We start from the raw sequence: 20,093 nt of genomic DNA on the forward strand, positions 1-20,093 counted from the left end.
GCTGAGCCATACTTGACCAGTTCTGAGAAGCAGCGACATTGTTCAGTTCCAGTCACACTGCCACCAGTCCCTCATCACATCTTCCTTCCCTGACTTCGGCTGTCCTGTTATAAGTCTCTGACTCATACCTTCCTGTAAATGCACTGGACTCACACGTATAATCCAGGATAATCTCTCCTTCCCAAATCTTTACCCACACTTGCAAGCTCTCCCATGCCATTTAAGGTCACATATTCATAGCTTGGAATTATAAAATTGATCTTTGGGGGTCATTATTTAGCCTACCGCAGGGAGCATATCAGTGTTTTACAGCCACATGGTAGCTGTCTGTCCTAGTGACAGAGCTGTATCTGAATGTAAATAGAGGCATTAACCATGGTAACTGGCTTCCACAGAGCCTTGGATCTGCTAAGGACTGAATGTTTGTACACACTGTGATGTAATAAGAAATATACTTGGTCTCTACCCACTTCCTGCCACCAAGTTTCCCAACCCTCAAGACTCTGGATGACTCCTTTCTAGTGAGCCACCTCATGCTGGGCCTCTGGTTAGCCTCATAATGGGGGCTGGACATCAGAAAGACCAAGACACAATGAATAACTTGGAGCTATGGTCCCATTCCCCATCCTCCAGGGAAGAGAACCAAGCTAGCGACGGAGTCAAGACTTGACTGTGACTACCTAGTGAAGCCTCTTAAAAACCCTAGAGATGGAGCTCAGAGAGGTTCTGGAGTGATTAACATATCCTGGCTGAGAAATAGCACACTCCGCAGGGACAGACGCTCTGGGGCTCAGATCCTCTTGGATCTCAAACATACGAACATCTTCAACATCTTCAGCCTATCACATTCTTTCTGATACACCAGCAAATGTGTCCCTCAAATTCTGAGAGTTACTACAGCACATTACCAAACCTGAGGTGGAAGTCTACTTTGTAGACAAGCCTCAAGACTCGCAGCTTGTGACTGGCACTAAATCAGAGTGTGTTCTTGTATTGCTGAGCCTTTAACCCCCTGCTCTGATGCTTGGTATCCAGTCATGAATGGTAATCCATTCTGCTAATGTGTAGAGAGTGGCAGGATTGGCTGCTGGAAAAAACTCACCCATCTGGTATCACAATAAAGTCTGTGAATGTATAGGAAAAAGATTGGTTTCCTTCCTTTCATATGTTGAAGTCTGAATAAACAGTGTGAATGGACTTGGAGTGAGGCCTCTGGGCAGTAATTAGATGAAATCAGGAAGAGTGAGCTACCACAGTGGGGTGAAAAGAGGAGAGGAGAGTCCGTTCTTTCTCTGCCCTGTGAGTAATCATCAGAAACACAGCCATCAGAGAGCCAGGAAGAGGGGCATACCAGACATTGAATAGATGAACTTCCAGCTTAATATGTCTAGTAAGCTGTTTGGGTCTGAGGAATTTTGTTTAAAAAAAAAAATCACATACTACAGGGCATTTGAGCACTTTAATCTCAGCATTCAGGAGGCAGAAGCAGGTGGATCTCTGTGAGTTCAAGGCCACCTTGACCTCCATAGCGAATTCCAGGCCACTTAGGGGCTATATAGTGAGACTCTGTCTCTCCCAATCCCCATGTGCACCCAATAGAAAAAATGAAACATCGCCTAAAACAAATCCTTGTCCCTAAAGGGCATTCATGGCCTTTGTGTTCACATATTTTTTCAAAACAAGGTCTCAATATGTAGCCTAGGCAGGCGTCAAGCTTTTGAGGATTACAAGTATACAAATAGGTCATGTCAAAAGCCTATGGCAAAGCACTGAGGGCAGGCTGGGCTCCAGCCAATAGCACACATAAAACTTTGTCTTATTAAAAGCCCTGTGTGCTGGACAGTGGCTCTTTCCCTTTCTGTCTTTAGAGGAGACATTCCAGCCCTGGCAACAGCTTGTCTGCAGCTTTATAAGAGACTTCAATGCACAAAATGAAGTCAGACTAGATTTTCTCACTCACAGGATGTATGATGATTACTGTACCACTTTAAATTTTGGGTAACCTGTTTCAAAGCAGTAAGTCACTAACACATGATACATTCCAAATTTGCTCATGTTTAACTCACAATGAGCCATGGACATGTGGGTCTCTTAGAAATTTAGTGTTCAGTCCGCGTTTTGTTTTTGTTTTTATATGCACTGGCCTGAGGGTGTTGGATCCCCTGGAACTGGCGCTACAGACAGTTGTGAGCTGCCATGTGGGTGCTGGGAATTAAACCTGGGTCCTGTGCAAGAGCAGCCAGTGCTCTTAACTGCTGGGTCATCACTCCAGCCCCCTGGAACCATCTTTAAAACTCAAGATTATCAGTTGAAGTCCTTTTCCAAACATCCTACAGTTTCTTCTAGATCCAATTCTAAAACTCTAAACTAAGAGACCAGAGAGTCTGGGATAGTATTTTCCTTTCTGTTTTAAGATTGGAGACAGCATGTCCCGGTTTATTGAGCTGTAGGTGCACATCAGTCTTTCAAGCATATAAATACATATACACATACGTGTACGAACACATAGGAAACTTTCCTCCTTAAACTGTCTGGCCAGTTTATGTCTGCAGGAAGTCCCACTGCTAATCTAATCCTCATACTTAAGTCATAAGGTTGTCTTGCTTCTGCTTCTGTCACACAGGGCTCAGATGTAACAAATGTGGCTCTCCATACAAACTTTAAAACGAATCTTTCAGAAACAAACCAAATCTCTACAGTAGCAGTGTAAACAAGAGCTGGGGCTGGAGTGGGCCAGCCTTCAGTGGAGCTAGCCTGGGAATGTCTGAGGTTTAGGGCTTAGATAACTGCAGAGCCAAGCAGCTCCAGCCAGGGTGTATGTACGATCCAAGCTGAGCTTGTTAAGAGACCGTCTGTATGGAGACCAGAACAAGCATTAATGACTCTTAGTAAGAAGTGCTTGATCATGAGCACTCGGTCATTGACTCTGATTCTGCCTCATGTCTTCTGTTATGCTCATGTAAGCATGACACATGTATTAGACTACACACAGCCAAGGCACAGTCATAAATACTAAGTTTAGACGTAAACAAGGCTACAGACTACATGAATACAGCTGGAACCTATAAGCTTTATTCACAAAGATTTGGTGAGCAAATCCAGGCAGCTTATGTTCCAGTGAGGTAGCAGGGTACCGACATGTACCACAAAGGGTGAACACTAGGAATCAGGCTGCGCTCTGCTGCTGTTCTAATCCACCCTGACCTCAGTGGTTTAAGGTAACATCCTTGTCCCACCCCCAAGCTTACCTTAAACTTGCCAAACTTCCCACTCTCCATCTGCATTGAGACTCTATGTTCCCAGTGCCCAGTTTTCTCTCTTTCCTAAACATGTTCTTCTCATAACCCCTTTCACACACTCCCCTTCAAAAAACCCTTTGATTCAACCCAGGGTATGAAGGTATATAAAATAGGGAACTAGGGAGACGGTCAGCAAAGTGTTTGCCTTGTAACTACAGGACCTGCGTTTGATCCCCAGAACACATAACATATCCACGCACACCCAGTGCCGGGACCCCCAGGCTTGTCTAGTTATCAAGCTGTAGGTCACTGAGAAATCCTATCTCAAAAACTCACCAGGTGGTGATGACACAAGTCTTTGATCCCAGCACTTGAGAGGCAGAGGCAGGAGGATCCCTGTGAGTTCAAAGCCAGCCTGCTTTACAGAGTTGAGTTTCAGAATAGCCAGGACTACACCAAGAAACCCTATCTCAGAAAAGAAGAGAGGGAAGAGAAGGAAGAAGAAGAAGGAGGAGGAGGAGGAGGAGGAGGAGGAGGAGGAGGAGGAGGAGGAGGAAGAGGAGGAAAGGAGAATGAAGGAAAGAAGAAAGAAGAGGAAGAGGAGGATGAGGAGGAGGAAGAGAAGGTCAATTAGGCTAGTCTGGCTGGCCAGTGAATCACAGGGATCTGTCTGGCTTTGCTTTCCCAGTGCTGGGATCACAGGACATGCCGCCATGCCATTTTACACGGGTGGGTTCTGGGAATCAAACTCAGATCCCTACGTTTGCACAGCAAATACTTTATGGCCTGCTCAGCTCTCTCCCTAGCATCATAATTGAAATTTTAAAAAATGAAACTCACATCAGCAACTCAAATAATATTTTAAAAATCAAATATTCTAACATAATATAATTCAAAGGTATATTAATTTAATACATGCTGAGGAATGATAGCATGGACATATTAAAAGCTTTAGTTTTTCATAATTAAACCATTAAGTTTCTGTAAGAACAATGATTCTCAGCCTGTGGGTCATGACCCCTTTCAGAGTCCTATAGCAGATATCCTGCACATCAGATATTTGCATTATGATTCATAACACAAAATTACAGTTTTGAATTAGTAATAACAATAATTTTATGGTTGGGGGTCACTACAACATGAGGAACTGTATTAAAGGGTCACAGCATTAGGAAGGTTGAAAACCACTGCTTAAGAACTTTGTATGAGAGTTCGAGACCAGCCTGGTCTACAGAGTGAATTCCAAGATGGCCAAGGCTATACAGAGAAACCTTGTCTCAGGGCAAAAAACAAAACAAAAAAATAGAAAAGAACTTTCCGTGAACAGTAAAGCAGTGTCGTTCACAACCCAGTCCGCATCAGCTGTAAAGCCGTGCGGTGTGCTCAGAAACGGATAGTGGGGAGGCCACATGAGGCCATGTGGGCACGAGCTGCCAGACGCACCTCAGACTCACCACAGGCTTCATTCTGAATTAGTTTTAGTCACTGCACATTCAGACACCTTTTACCATGCCAAATCTTTCACAACCCCAGCATTCAAGTTATATGACCCTATATGGAGTTGTGATCCACAGTTTAAAAGCTCTGACTTAGAGCTGGTGAGACGGTTAGTAGGTAAAGCCTTTGTCTGTATGCCTGACCACCTGTTCAATGTTCAAAACCCATATGGTGGAAGAACAGACTCTTACTAGTTGTCCTCTGAACTCCATATATGTGCCTTGGGATAAATACATACATGCATATGCTCACTAACACAATAAACAAACAAACAAATAAATAAGCAAATATAATTCTTAAAGAGCTATGTCTTAGGCCACTGCATTAGGCTCCTGTTCTATTTCTAGGCTTGTCTTACTTGAGGGTGGCACATTGTCACCACAATTACCTTTATACGCCAGGCAGAAGAAAGGTAGGTGTAGAGGCTGAGGCAGGAACATTAAGAGGCAAACTGAGGAGTGACAGCATGGGGGTGGGCCTACATCCATTCTGCAAAGCTCTTGGCTGCCTCAGGATAAAGCCTGGAGTTTCCTAGGCAGCCTGGCACCTGTCCACCCCCCTTCCCCATCCCCTCCCGCTCCAGCAGCACACCCTCGCCTCTGCCCCTCAGCCACACTGGACTGTGTTAATACGTGTCCAGTTTACCTTGCTCCCGGCCTTTGGACTGTTACTCTTGCAGTCCCTCTGCTTGGAAAACTCCTTCTCACTTAAGATTTCAGTCTGAGCACCATTTTCCCAGGGGTCACTCGGGGTCACAGGGGTCATCCGGGGTTACAGTCCTCCCCACCTTTCCCCGGTTGAAAGTGAGCTGAATGGCCAAGCAGTGCAGTGTGGCGTTAGAACAAACACGCTTCCCTCGTCTCTTTCACCATGGAGGACAACGTAAGCACAGGACATCCTCTTCCTCACCCCACTGTACTCCCTGCAGATACTCTGTGACTCTGAAGGATACACAGCTGAAATTGTGAGTACCTGAGGCCCCCTCTTGGGCAGCTGTGAATGAACACAGTACTGCTTACAGCTAGCCATGGAAACAGCATACTAGTTTCATACAGGTCGATTTTACAACCTAAAAAATACTAAATCACTGCATGAAACCTTTCCAAAATGCACTAGATATTAAATTTAAGATTTGTTTGGTCTGGTTTGGTTTGGTTGAGACAAAATTTCAGTGTGTAGCCTTGGCTGTCACAGAACTTACTTTGTAGACCAGGCTGGCCTTTGACTTTTAGTGCTGGGATTAAAGGCATGTATCACTATGCCCAGCTAGAAACTTGGGAGGACATGTCTATTCTAAAACAGATGCTGTGGAGGCTACTGGAACCTCGGAAATGATCCCTCAGAGAGGTCTTGGGGGGAGCATTTCTTACTGTTGTACCTGTACTCTGGGCTGAGAAGAAAACTATACAGCTTCTTAGAGTTGTGCTACAAGAAACAGGATAAATACTGAGCAAGACCTTGTACACCTGGTAATCAAGAGAACTGAGTTCAGTCAGCTTGGGCTGCAGTGAGCTGGCTCGCTCTTCACCATCCATGCCGTGGTCCAGAAACTCTCTGCTTGCCTACTCCTAGCTCTTGGCATTATCTGAAAACTCTGATCTACCCACCCTATGCCAGCAGCAGCCAGCTTCTGTATACTTGTGGCTGCTCCATTGTGGCCTGCACGTCTTCCTTTCTCTGTCTCTCTTCCAGGTTCAGGGGCTGAAATCCAGAGGCAAATGCTCCAGCCCTGAGCCACATCCACCCCACTGCAGCCTTTCTACACTCAGGGTATCAGTGGGGGATTGAGGAACAATATGGGCCTCAGAGGGTTCTGGTGAGACATGGGTAAAGTAAATACATATCCCAAGGCTGGGTAGGATGATATATGCTGAACGAAGAGTAATTACCAGTCTGTATAGTAAGGCTTTCACTATTTACCACACAAACAAGAATAACTCGCTGAGTAATAGAAAATTACAATAGCATTGACTTAAAAGACAACATCAAAAGCGGCCACTCAGAAATTTTTTTTTTTCCGGATGTTAAGATACTCATCTTACATGTGTGCTGCACAGTGTGTCTCACCAGGTCGTCTCACATGAAGTACCATCCTCCAGGGAGGCAGTTTTTGGAGGCAGGGCAGTTAGGTGAGATGCCTGCTGACTGCCTTACGTAACCATGACAACTGCCACTATGGAAGAGAAACTGCTGTGCTCACTTAAAAAATCAGCTTGGCTCCAGTCACTATAATGAAGAAAGCAAGGCTACATGGCTGTATTGTACCAAGCTAAGGCACTCAGTTACCTGCATCCCCTTGTAAGCTGTGAAGTTCACCAGATCCTCACCCAAGACTACACCCAGCACAGCCTCCTGGCTGCACAGGGCTTGGGAGATGCTGGAGAGGAGTGGAGGAGGAGGGCTGACTTAGGAGTAGGGGACACCCAGTGATACAGCTGTTTCTGAGTAGTCTATGCCTTCTGTAACTAACTTCAATTACTCCAATGCATTAAAGGTTCAGTCTATTGGTGCCTCAATGAGACGAATAGACGTTTGCTCACATTGTCTAGACAAAGTCATTCAACACCACCCATCATAGGAGGCAACTGGCAGTTAACACTGACTATATCCCTCAGCCCAAGATGGGATTCTACCTTTTTTCTTTTCTTGTTTGACAGAGCTTTGCTATAAATATGTAGCCCAGGTTGGTCCTCTAACTCTTACTCCTCCTGCCTCAGTTTCTTGATGTAATAACTACAGGCACTTTCCACCATTCCTTCCTTCAGGGGTCTGTGCACCCACAGGAAAGCCTCTGGGACAGTGTTAGCCTGTCCGGGTGCTCTTTAACTGGAAAGTGTGGCTCTGTCTCCCCAGAGAAGACACGTCATGCAGGATTTCCAGACTGTGTCCCACCCACCCTTAGGTCTTCCCAGAAGCAGGGAGGGAAAGTCCATTAAGAACAGATACTTGTTCTCAAGTTCCTTTACTTTCAGGGCCACTTGGAAGTCCTGTGGCTTTGTCATACATTTTTCCTCTTACAAGGAGACTTCATCACTTAGAAAAACGTAACACACAAAAGGAACTCTTGTTTATCACGGTCAAGGCTTTGAAACTCATGGCAATTACAGCAGTCCCCTCCCTTATCTGTAAGGGATACATTCCAAAGTCCTCCAGTGGATGCCAGACACCACAAATAGTACCCAGCTATATAGAAGCTGAGTTTCCTTCCTATAGGAGCATACACAGACCCTGCCTTCTCCATCCACACTGAGCCCTTATTATACACCATGGCTCAAACTTGTGTAGTCTGAAGTATGACCACAAAACTGGCACTGCCTTCTCCTCCTCACAACTGTACACAGATAGAAGATTCATCCTCACCACAGATGTTAGAAACTCCAGCATACATTTTCCCGTCTTTATTAAGCTGAAGATTGTGAACTCAAGTTCCAAGAAAAGAGGCACGCCCAAGATCCTGCTAGGCTGATTGACTGATGAGAATTGTGACTGTGGCAGATCAGGAATCAGATTATCTTGGAATATCTTTAGCTCTCTTAATACCCTCATAGTCCACTTCTGTGTTTCACCTAGCATTCTTGTGACTATCGTAAGAAACATTTTGGGATGCACTGATTTAACAGATCTTCCATGAACCCAAAGGCTAAGACTGTTAACAGATAAAACCTACAGAACAAACTTTCCTGCTTGGCTATGACCCACCTCCCTAATATTTCTGCCAATATACTCAAAGCCTGCCCTGGTGATGACTTTACACGCCCTGTCACTATGAAACTTAGCACACGGGAGCCTGGTGTTGTGGGGCAAATTCAGTCTGTGTTCCCAGGCTATGATCACTCACATTTGGACTCACCATCTCTTATTCCCTGTGCAGTGACAGCTGTGTGACAGTCAGATAAGCACCCAGGAGATACTTTGGCTCAAAAGCATTAACTCTGCATTTATTTTGTGCCATCCGTAGTTTTCACTTTGGCTGGAGGCATAGAGATAGGTCATAAGCCCTGAACCTGTGCGTGACTCCCAAGGTGGGTCATTATCTATAGGGGGCTGAGTTGTAGGCAGATGCATCTTGGGGCAGAAGTGGTTATTACTTTGTCCCCTCAAGAGACAAGGACTTCTTTGGACCACTTTGCAGAACTGAGACTCAAGCTCATGTGATAGTGGCCAAGCCTTGGCATACTGAGGATAAGTGGCTAAGCCTAGCAGTTACAGCCTAGGTTTTTGCCCTAATGACTTTGATTAGGGAATGTTCTATTTCATTAAAGAAAGTCCTTTAGGCTTCACCTTCAATGTGAATGAATGAATGAATGAATGAATGAATGAATGAATATGATTTGAACAGAAAAGGTGCCATCTCTGTTGGGATTAATGGTGAGCACTAGATTCTATCACTGTGGTGGTTTGAATAGGAATGGCCCCTATACACTCATATGTCTGACTGCTAGGCCCACCGCCTATTAGGAGGTAAGGCCTTGTTGGAGGAAATGAGTCACTGTGGGGAAGGGCTTGAGGTCTCCCATGCTCAAGCTATGTCCAGTGAAGTACAAAGTCTCCATCTGCTTGCTGCCTGCTGATCCAGATGTAGAAGCCTCAGCTCCTTCTCCAGCATCATGTCTGCCTGCATGCCGCCATGCTTCATGCCATGATGATAATGGACGGAACCTCTGAACCTGTAAGCCAGCCTCAATTAAATGTTTTCTTTTATAAGAGTTGCTGTGGTCATGGTGTCTGTGTTGGTTTGTATATGCTTGGCCCAGGGAGTGGCACTATTAGAAGGTGTGGCCCTGTTGGAGTAGATGTGTCACTGTGGGTGTGGGCTTTAAGACCCTCATCCTAGCTTCCTGGAAGTCAGTATCTGCTAGCAGCCTTCAGGTGGGGATGTAGACCTCTCAGCTCCTCCTGCACCATGCCTGCCTGGATGTTGCCATGCTCCCACCTTGATGATAATGGACTGAACCTCTCAGCCTGTAAGCCAGCCCCAATTAAATGTTGTCCTTGTAAGGCTTGCCTTGGTCATGGTGTCTGTTCACAGCAGTAAAACCCTAACGAAGACAGTGTCTCTTTACAGCAATAAAACCTCACCTAAGACAATTCATGCTATCCAGAACTGTACACAATTTAAAAATTATGAAATGCTTATTTGTTTACTTATTTTGTCTATATGTGGAGGTACATGTGAGCCACAGTGTGTGTGTGTGTGTGTGTGTGTGAAGCTCAGAGGACATTCGGGTTCTTTCCTTCCATCCTGTGTGCTCCGAGCTTGCAGGAACTCAGGCTGCAGCATGCCTTCATGCACTGAGCCATCTTGTGCCTACGGTTTCCCCGGACATTACCAGTGCGCTGTGCACAGTTGTGCTTAGGACGCTATCTGAGCCACTGAAGAGAATGCTCATTTGGGTCACAAAATCTCCAGTTGTCTTTTGTTTGTTTGTTTGTTTGTTTGTTTGTTTGTTTGTTTCTAACAATACTAGGGATTAAACCTGGGGCCTCAGGAATTCTAGGCAAATGCTATAGCATGCCACTGAACTACAGCTACAGCCCTTTAAGTTGGCATTTTTTTTTTCGTGGTAAACTAAATAACGTAAGTTACAAAACCCAAAACTTGAATCCACACTAAACCTGAGTCCATAAAACTGCACTATAAGAACAAACATGGCGGTGGTACGCACCTTTAATCTGCATACACTGGAGGCAGAAGCAGGTGGATTCTATGAGTTCGGGGCCAGCGTAATGAACATAATGAGTTCTAGACAAACCAGACAGGCTACAATGAGACCCTGTCTCAAAACAAGACAAAAACAAACACACACAAAACCCACCAATGTGGTCCTTTTGTGACCCTTGAGTCCGGGGCCACAGCTACTGAACAGCGAGTGCAGCAAAGACACCATGCCCACCCCGACGTTTAGGTGGATAAAGGTGCACAGAAACAAAAAGAAACATTTTGGAAACTGATGGTAGGAGAGTACCAGGGGTAGTCCATTCCCTGGGGAAAACACACCAACACAATAGTTGGTGATATTTTTGTGTGTACTATTAGCTAGGTCCTAAACTTGAGGTTTATGTATTTTATTAATCTTAAAAATAGCCTGAGAAGGCACCGATGACCGGAGAAAGCCCAGAGAAGAGCTATTCTCCCGAAAGCCACTGAAGGAGTGATGCTGTGCGCCTCAACCAATGATGTGGCCCAAATGCTTCCCATTACTCAATATGTCACACAGGAAGAGACTTCACCTCACCTGATGGAGGAGGGCGAGCCTTGAAGCAGCCCCCTCACTTCCACCAGTGCCCTTCCACAGAGGCACACAGATCCCAACAGAGGGTGACCCTCATGCAAGCACAGCATCCTGTGAAATCCTGGAGACCCTGTTCTAAGTTAGGCTTTCCATTACCTAGGAATTTCAGAGGGGTCCCAGCCCCTGTCATCAAGCAGCTTCATCCTGCTGAAAAAACTTGCCACAGAAAGCAAGAACAAATGATATTAAAACTGGATTCTGACAATGCCAACACGGGTAGTGTAAACAAGCACACATGAACAAAAATGTTAAGCAGTCACGATGGCAAGACAGGCAGGTGCTATAGATCTGTGGTATTCATGTTGCCTCCACCACTGCTTTGGCATCTGAGGAAAGCAGGAGGTTTCTTTTTGGCTCTAATGAGGCAATGTGCTCTCTCTTTGAGATGAACTTAAGCACAAAGCAGTGAAGCCTGAAGCCAGGAAAGACCCCCCAAGGCCTAGAAAAGGCTGGCAGAGTGTTCTGTGCAGAGGGTCCAAGACCAAAGCCAGTTCTCAGATGATAACAGCTGGGCAGAGAACACCCACAGTGCCAGCCCAGCATCAGTGCAGCTGTCCTGTGCAGCAAAGGTTTCCTGGATATCATGGCAGCCTGCTCTGCTCCTCGGGGCTTGGGATTTCCCAAACCCAGAGAAAAGAAAACAGCTCAGAGCTGGCAGCATGAGTTGTGTGCCTGCTACCTGTCAGTTGTTCCCTTCATTTCCATGATGTCAAAAAGGGAATTTTATTCCTTTTCTATACTATTTTGATGTTAATTCCTAAAGAACACACACCTACCCCCCCCCCACACACACACCCCTATCTTAACAGTAGCTCAGATCCATCCTAGAGCACCAGTTTTCAAGAAAACAGGAAATAAGGCTGTTCATAAGGACCAGAAGGAAAGGACGAGTCTTGCCTTGGGGTCCTGCATCCAAACCTTATCTGACCCAGTCTCAACTTTCTTACTGAAGAATGGGGGAGGAAAGACCAGACACATCTATAGCTGCTATCAAGTCTGCAAGAGAACATGGGTATGGTACAAACTGAGCATCCAGTGATAGCTGAACAATACGGAGACCAGAGCTGACACCAACGGCAGATGTACCAGTGTTACACATGTCCACAGTGGGACCAGCGACAGACATGCCAGCATCATAGGTCCTACAATGGAAAATGTCCTTCCTTCAGCTTTGGAGATCGCAATTTTATAAGAGATCACAATTAAAAGCTTTTAAATTCTTTTGGGGGCAAAAATGAATAAAAGCTAAGGGAAGAAAAGATTAAGGAGAGTGCCACTTAGTTAAGAGGAACTTGAGCTGGTGTGATGGCTTTTCTTTGTTGTCAACGATGACATCTAGAATAAACTAAAATCCAAGCAACTGGGCACCCGTCAGGGATTTTTCTTGATCGTATTATTTGAGGAGGCAGACAAATCTAAATCTGGTGGCAGCCCACATAAAAGGACATGGAAGAAGGAAGCTTTTACCTTTGCCTGCTTGCCCCAACTCCCACTGGCAAGTTTCCCTGTCCTGTTCCTAAGACGCCCCTTCACTGGTGTTAGAACCTATTTCTCTGCAATTCCAAAGGAGACTGAAAGCTGGCAGCCCTCTAGACTTTCCTAAGACTCCAACCAGACTTCCAATGCTGAGACATCCAGTCTCATAGGCCAAACAACTTCTAGAGCCATAGTCTTTCTGTTGGGAGATAGCCGTTGTTGGACTACTCAGACCATAGCCTGTAAGGCCACTCCTCTTCCTCCTCCTCTTCTTCCTCTTTCTCTTCTTTTTCTTCTCCTTTTCCTTCCCTTCCCTTCCCTTCCCTTCCCCTCCCTCCCTCCCTCCCTCCCCCTCCCCTTCCCTTCCTTTCCTTTCAGAGAAGTACTATGTACCCATGATTGACCTGGAACTAACTTGATATGTAGATCAGGCTAGCCTTGAACTCAGAGTTCCACCTGCCTCTGCCTCCCTAGAGCCAGGATTAATGGCTCTTTTGTTCTTATAGTTTAGTTTTATGGTTTCAGAGCTGGTTTGTCACTCAGCTCCTCATTCATTCATTCATTCATTCATTCATTCATTCATTCATTCATTGTATATGGGTGTTTTGTCTGCATGATGTCTGTGTACCATGTGCATGACTGGTCACTATGGAGGCCAGAAGAGGGTGGCACATCTATTAGGATTAGAGTTACAGATGGTTGTGGACCACTGTGCAGATTCTAGGAATCAAACCTGGGTTCTTTGCAAGAGCAGCCAGTGTTCTTAACCACTGGGCAATCTCTCAACTCTAACATCTAGAGCAGCGGTTCTCAGCCTTCCTCACGTTGTGACCCTTTAATATAGTTCCTCATGTTGTGGTGACCTCCAGCCATAAAATTATTTTTGTTGGTAATTCGCAACTGTAATTTTGTAGCTCTTATAGATTGTAATGTAAATGTCTGTGTTTTCTGATTGTCTTAGGCGACCCCTGTGAAAGGGTTATCCTAACTCCGAGGGGTTGAGACCCACAGGTTGAGAACTGCTGACAGTAGGCCAGTAAGAACAGCCTTGCTGCTTACAGTCTGACTGATAAGTAGGGAGCCAGTCTCCTCCCACCCCTGGCACATGGCCTCTCTCATGTTTATGATGTGTGTCACCCTCAGTTCTCTAGAGTATTGTGCACATGCTCACTTGTCATGTAGCAGTCCTCTATCTTAGACTGTAGGCTTCTACCGACAACAGACCACACCTGGGTACAAGCCTTATGTGAGGTCAGAGCCTAACAAATTGGGCTGGGAGTGTAACTTAGTTGTTGTACATGCTCCTGGAGTGCCAAGGCCCTAGGTTCTACCTCCAGCATCACACAAATAAAAAGGGAAGAAAGAAATACCATTTGTCACAGCTAACAAGTCTTAAAGTTCTTACAACTTTATTCCACTTATTTCTCTATGTGTGCATGCACACATGTGGGCCAGGAAGCCATAGCCAGCGTGGACAAGTGGACAAGTGGACAAACGGCAGGAGTTGGTTTTGTCCTGAACTACGTGATGACTAAGGATCAAACTCAGGTCATCAGGCTTTGTTGCAAACATTCTATGCATTGAACCATCTTGCTGGCTCCTAAAGTTCTTACAATTTTAAACTTTAATAATTAATTTTAATAACTACTTCAATAATGAATAGTTTTCATAACTTTAAGTAATAATTAAGAGTTGTAATAAATGTAATTAAAGCCTTAATGACAAACTTTAACAACAAATTCAGGCACTGACAAGCTAATGGAGAGTTCCCCAGTAGTCAGAGACGCTGCTTGGTTGACATGGGAGACAGGCCCCGAGCTGATACCAAGCTACATATTTCAATCCAGATATTCTGGTATACATATTTTAAACATTTAAGATCTTACAAGGTGTGAAACTTTACTTAAAAAAATAATGTAGCTGGTTCAGTGATGCTAGAGTAGATCCTGAGGACCCACATGTGGTATAAGGAGAAAAATGACTCAAAACCATGCTCTGATCAGCAGCCCCACCTACTCAGGAGGCTGATATGAATAACTAAACCCTAGGGATGGAGACCAGCCTGGGAGACATAAACCACCGCCCCACTATTTTGGTTGTTAAAGTTAACAGAAATTTATGAACATCACCAGATTCAACCTTTCAAATTTCTCCTAAGTCAAAGATAAATTTTTATAGCTAGATTTGTAGGTGAACATTTTTTAGTAGATTAAAAAAAATGCTCTCAGATATGAGAAGGTAAATTTTTATGTCTGGGGCCTAACATCCAAATGAGCTGTGTGCAGAAAACTTTATTTAACTTTAAAAGAAAAAAATGTAAGGGCTAGAGAGGCCGAGTGTTTAAGAGCACATGCTGTGCCCCCAGAGGACCTAAGTTCAGTCCTTGGATGCATATGAGGGCTCACAGCCACTTATAACTCCAGCACAGAGGGATCTGGTACCTCTAGTCTTCATGAATACCTGCACGCGCATGCACTTCAAACATTGTTTTAGTGACATTTTATCTATTTCTGGAGGATGAGAGGTCGGCATGTGGAGACGGCTCTCTCCTCGGGTCCCGAGGCTCCTGAGGATCAAACTCAGCTCAGCAGTGCACAGCCGCCTTTGCCTGCCTAGCACCTCTGGTCCTTGTGTTTGCCTTCAGACCATTTCCCCACTCAAAGATTACATTATTTACTTCCAAAATCTTAAGTTTGAAGTGTTGCATATGCCTGTAATCCCAAAATCCAGAAGGCTGAGGCATGAGGGTTTTGAATTCTAGTCCAACCTGGGCTACATAGTGAGACCCTACCTCAAAAGAAAATAAAAATCCATGGGTAAAATAGAGTAAATTAAAAGCTGTATTAGAGACTACAGAAGCTTGTCTATTAAAAGCATTGGAACAGAAGGATGATTATTTAACACGAGGGAAAGATGCAAAGGCTGTTGGGCCCAGAGTTCCCCTCAGACATCTGACAGCCTTCGAGCCTGCTTGTAACATCTTATTTCTCTTGGAAGCTCTAAGAACTAGAGGTTCTGAGGAGCACACTGGCCGAAGCAGTTAGTGGGGGTAGGGTGGGACAAATCCAGGGACTTCTGAGAAACTGTCCTTTAATAGTTCTATCCAAGCTCTAATGGCTGGAAGCCATCTGATTTCTCTTCTGAATCCTACCCCATCTCCACCTCCTGCTGCCACAGCCTGCTCATAACACACTAAGGGCAGAGGTTCAGGGCTTCACACAATGGCTCACCATTCAACAAATTCTGCTCTGTCCCCAAACATTCATTCCCCTGCCTCCGTGGGACCTGTTATATTCAGATATGAACTTTCTAGGAACTTGATCATGTTACAGGCCTTTTCCTGAATGACAAGCCTAGTGCTAGTCATGAATAAATGAGTTTTATAGAGGGAATAATACCTATTCATAAAAATAATAGAATAATACCTATTCAAAAAATAGTGACTCCACATCCAGAAATAGGCCAAATGTAGCCTTAGAGACAAGCTGTATCTCTGTTAAATCCACAGGCTGCTCCTCGAGTCTCCTGCTACAGCTTATAGCCTTTTCCTCAGCCATGTTAGTCAAACACAAGTAGATTTCATGCAACAGAGTCAACTGAAAGATATTCCAAAGAACCAAATCCAGGTACCACCCATTCTCCATCTACCCACCTCAGGACTACTCTTCCTCTCCACAATTTGCAAGCCTCCTTACCCTGACCATTTGAGAAGGCCATCAAAAGGCCAGAAGGATGGAAATAGTGTTTACTTTTTTTTTGTTTTTTTGGTTTTTTTTTTTGGACTGTGGGGACATTAGAGATATACTAGTTGGTATATTATTTTGCCACAATTTTCTCTTCTCGAATTCAGTTTCAATGAGTACATGAATCAGCTCCTACTGACCTGAATTATGCTTTACAAATGTGGGCTGAACATTATCTTTCCAAATGAAAGTGCCCAGATTGAAACACCCTGTTGTCCTTCTTGAGAATGGCATAGACGGAGAGGAAAAGGCCATCTTTGTGTAGAACAAATGGACCGAGGGAAATCCGCTTTCCTCTCTGCCCTTCTTTACACAGCCACTGCCAAATGACATGTTTTATCATTTTAAAAATCTGGCTAAGCAGACTGAGCAAAGAGCTCATTCTTCTGGTCTTTACAGTTTTCTCAACCTGCATTAAGGCACACTTAGGTTGGCAGGATGGTGAGGTAAGAACAGTGGGCCCACAGGTGTGGCCCTGGCCCTCCCTCCCCCTGGAGCTGTCAGCATGCAGACTGCTCTAGGCAAGTAGGAGAGGGATCTCAGGTCTTGGAAAGACCGCCACAGTACAAACAAGCTTCCTGAGCTAGGACAAGGAAGGCAAGGAGCAGGCTTATAATTGTGGTGTGTGTGTGTGTGGGGGGGGGGATCAGCTAGAGGCTGGGCAGAGAGGCAGAGGAGGCAGAGGCAGCAGAGGAGGCAGAGGCGGCAGAGGCAGTGGCAGTGGAGTTTAAGGCCAGCCTAGTCTATATATAAAGAGTTCCAGGATAGCCAGAACTATATATTGATACCTTGTCTCAACAAAAACAAAACAAAGCAAAGCAAAGCAAAACAGAAAAACAACTCCCACTAAAAGTTTATTTTTAAGTTATGTATGTATGTGTACTTTTTTGTGGGGCAGGGTGTTAGGGGTGGGTTTCAGGACAGGCTTTCTCTGTGTAGCCCTGGCTGGCTTGGAACTCATTCTATAGACAAGGCTGGCCTAGAACTCACAGAAATCCGCCTGCCTCTGCCTCCCTGGTATTAGAATTAAAGGTGTGTGTTACCACTGCCTGGCAAGGGTTCCTGTACTTCTCTGTGCTTGTGCCCACAAAGTCCAGAAGAGCTGGACTTCGGGCCTCTGAAGCTGGAGCTGCTGGCAGTTGTGAGCCACCTGGTGGGGTGCTGGGGACAGAACTCGGGTCCTCTCCAGGAGCAGCAAGTGCTCTCGACTACTATTTTACATTTTTATTTTGAGACAAGATTTTACCATGTAAACTGGGTTGGAATTCAACCTCTTCCTGCCTCAGTGTTCAGAGTGCTAGGATTTCAGCCTGTTGCCACCATGCCGGCTTACAGGAAAAACAGACAGGCAAAACAACAGCAAAGCCCCAAACACCTCAGGAGAAGACCCACTCAGTATGGCAGCTCTCCCTAAGAATCTGGATGCCCTTCTGCCTTTATATTGGGAACATAACAAATGAGCAGAAGAAAGAATGAAACAGTTAAGAAACAGGTTTGGGGAGACACCTTAGTGGGTAATGTGCTCACCATACAAGGACCAGAGCTTGGTCTCCAGCACCTGTGTAAAAAGCCAGGCATGGTAACATAGGCTTATAATCTCAGTGCTAGGGAGTGGAGACAGGAGGTGCTCTAGGGCTGTGCCCAACCCACCAGTCCCAGGTTCCAGTCAGAGACCCAGTCTCAGGAAAAAAGGTGGATGGCTCCGAGGAACAACACCCAAGGCTGACCTCTGGTGTCCACTCATACAAGCAAGTATATGCACATGCACATACATACGAATACACACATACATAAACACAAAAGGCTGAAGAGACTGAGTCATGAATCATCATTAAAAACACAATAGATACTGTGAATTATAACACTGTGAATTAAAGAGCTGTGGGTGGTATTTAACCAGTTATTTGCTATTATTTTCCAGAGACATTGAGGCCAAATAATACCAAATATGGGAATTTTTCTTTTGCTTTCTTTTTTCTGTTTTTTTGTTTGTTTTTTTGTTTTTTGGTTTTTTTTTTTTGTTGTTGTTTTTTGTTTTGTTTTGTTTTGTTTTTTGAGATAGGGTTTCTCTTTATAGCCCGGGCTGTCCTGGAACTCACTCTGTAGACCAGGCTGGCCTCGAACTCAGAAATCTGCCTGCCTCTGCCTCCCAAGTGCTGGGATTAAAGGCGTGCACCACCACTGCCCGGCTTTTGTTTTTTTTGAGACAGTGTTTCTCTGTGTATCTTGGCTGTCCTGGACTAACTCTGTAGACCAGGCTGGCCTCAAACTCACAGAAATTTGCCTGCCTCTGCCTCCTGAGTGATGGAATTGAAGGCATGTGTCACCACCTCCTGGTTAAATATGGTGCCATGGAACTAGGTGTTTCTAGTTCTTAAGAACCTTAATAAAAAAGTGGAAGCCTACAGCCCAGGAGCTCAGTAACTCAGGAGCCAGACTGTCAGCGGGTGGGTCAGCCTTACTCTGGCAGGCAGGAATTTCACAGTACTTCCAGTAGACACCATCCTCATGTTCGGCCACGTAGCACCAAGGGCTCACGTCTCCATCTGGATTTCTGTTGGGAATAAGGACACATTGATGACACTGCTTGTGTTTCTAGTCACCTAGCCCATTCAGTTTTACAGTGCTGAGTTCCCTGTCATTTCTAATAACTGGTGTACATTTCTTTTTTTTTTTTTTTTTTTTTTTTGGTTTTTCGAGACAGGATTTCTCTGTATAGCCCGGGCTGTCCTGGAACTCACTCTGTAGACCAGGCTGGCCTCGAACTCAGAAATCCGCCTGCCTCTGCCTCCCGAGTGCTGGGATTAAAGGCGTGCGCCACCACCGCCCGGCAACTGGTGTACATTTCAATGTCATCTCTAATCAGAAAGGAAAACAGGAGCTGGCCACAGTGACTCACACCTATAAATCTAGCACTCAAGAAGCTAAGGATAGAGGGTTGCTACAAGCTTTAGGCCAGCTTGGGCTATATAGCAAGACCCTGTCTCAAGCAAGCAAACAAACTAAACAATAAAACTACAGATAGGACAATCCTCTTCAGTTTGCAAAGATATATTTAGGGAATAATGTAATCTCAAAATTTTTTTTTTTGTTATTTGAAACAGCGTTTCTCTGTGTAGTCCTGGCTGTCCTGTAACTCACTATGTAGACCAGGCTGGCCTCTGCCTGCCTCTGTTTCCTGAGTGTAAAGAGAATCTCTAATAAGCATGACCGGTCAATAAAAAAAGGCAATGGCCAATGAGCTGAGGCAGGAAATAGGACATGGGACAGTGGCAGGAAGTAGAGGATTCTGGGAAATAGTGAGAGAAGAAAAGAAGACTCAGGAGAGATTCAAAACAGATGCTGAGAGAGACACTGTGAGAGATGCTGAAGGAGACACAAAGATAGAAGCAGACAGGGAGTGAGGAGAGGTAACTAACCACGTGGAAGACACAGAATAGTTTGAATGGGTTAAATAAGTTACGAGCTAGTCAGGGAATGAGCCAAAACTTATAGCCTAGACATTTATTAATAAATAACTGGTCTTAGAGTCCTCATTCTGGGAGTAGGAGCTGGAAGGAAAATGGATTTAATTTTTATTACACCTGAGTGCCTGTATTAAAGTATGTGCCACCACATCCGGCTTAATCTCAAATCTTAAAAATGTTTATTTCTAGGTGATAAGACTATTGGCATTTTAGTTTTTTTGGGGGGGATTCTTTTATGGTTTTATTTTCTTCCTTTTTTTTTGTTTTTGTTTTTGTTTTTTGTTTTTTTTTTTGAGACAGGGTTTCTCTGTGTAGCCCTGGCTGTCCTGGAACTCACTCTGTAGACCAGGCTGGCCTTGAACTCAGATATCCACCTGC

At 44.8% G+C, this 20,093-nt stretch overlaps 1 protein-coding gene across 1 annotated transcript in view; it reads right to left on the bottom strand.

The window, feature by feature from the left end:
• The window catches only part of Kremen1 (kringle containing transmembrane protein 1), a 72,551-nt gene that overhangs the window by 27,887 nt on the left and 24,571 nt on the right, over positions 1 to 20,093 (bottom strand). The window contains exon 3 of the mRNA XM_028758121.1: positions 18,711 to 18,802. Within this exon, the coding sequence (XP_028613954.1) occupies positions 18,711 to 18,802 (92 nt within the window). The remainder of the gene's footprint in view (positions 1 to 18,710; positions 18,803 to 20,093) is intronic.

This window comes from Grammomys surdaster, unplaced genomic scaffold (genome assembly GCF_004785775.1).
Source record: "Grammomys surdaster isolate TR1022 unplaced genomic scaffold, NIH_TR_1.0 126187, whole genome shotgun sequence".
Taxonomy (NCBI): domain Eukaryota; kingdom Metazoa; phylum Chordata; class Mammalia; order Rodentia; family Muridae; genus Grammomys; species Grammomys surdaster.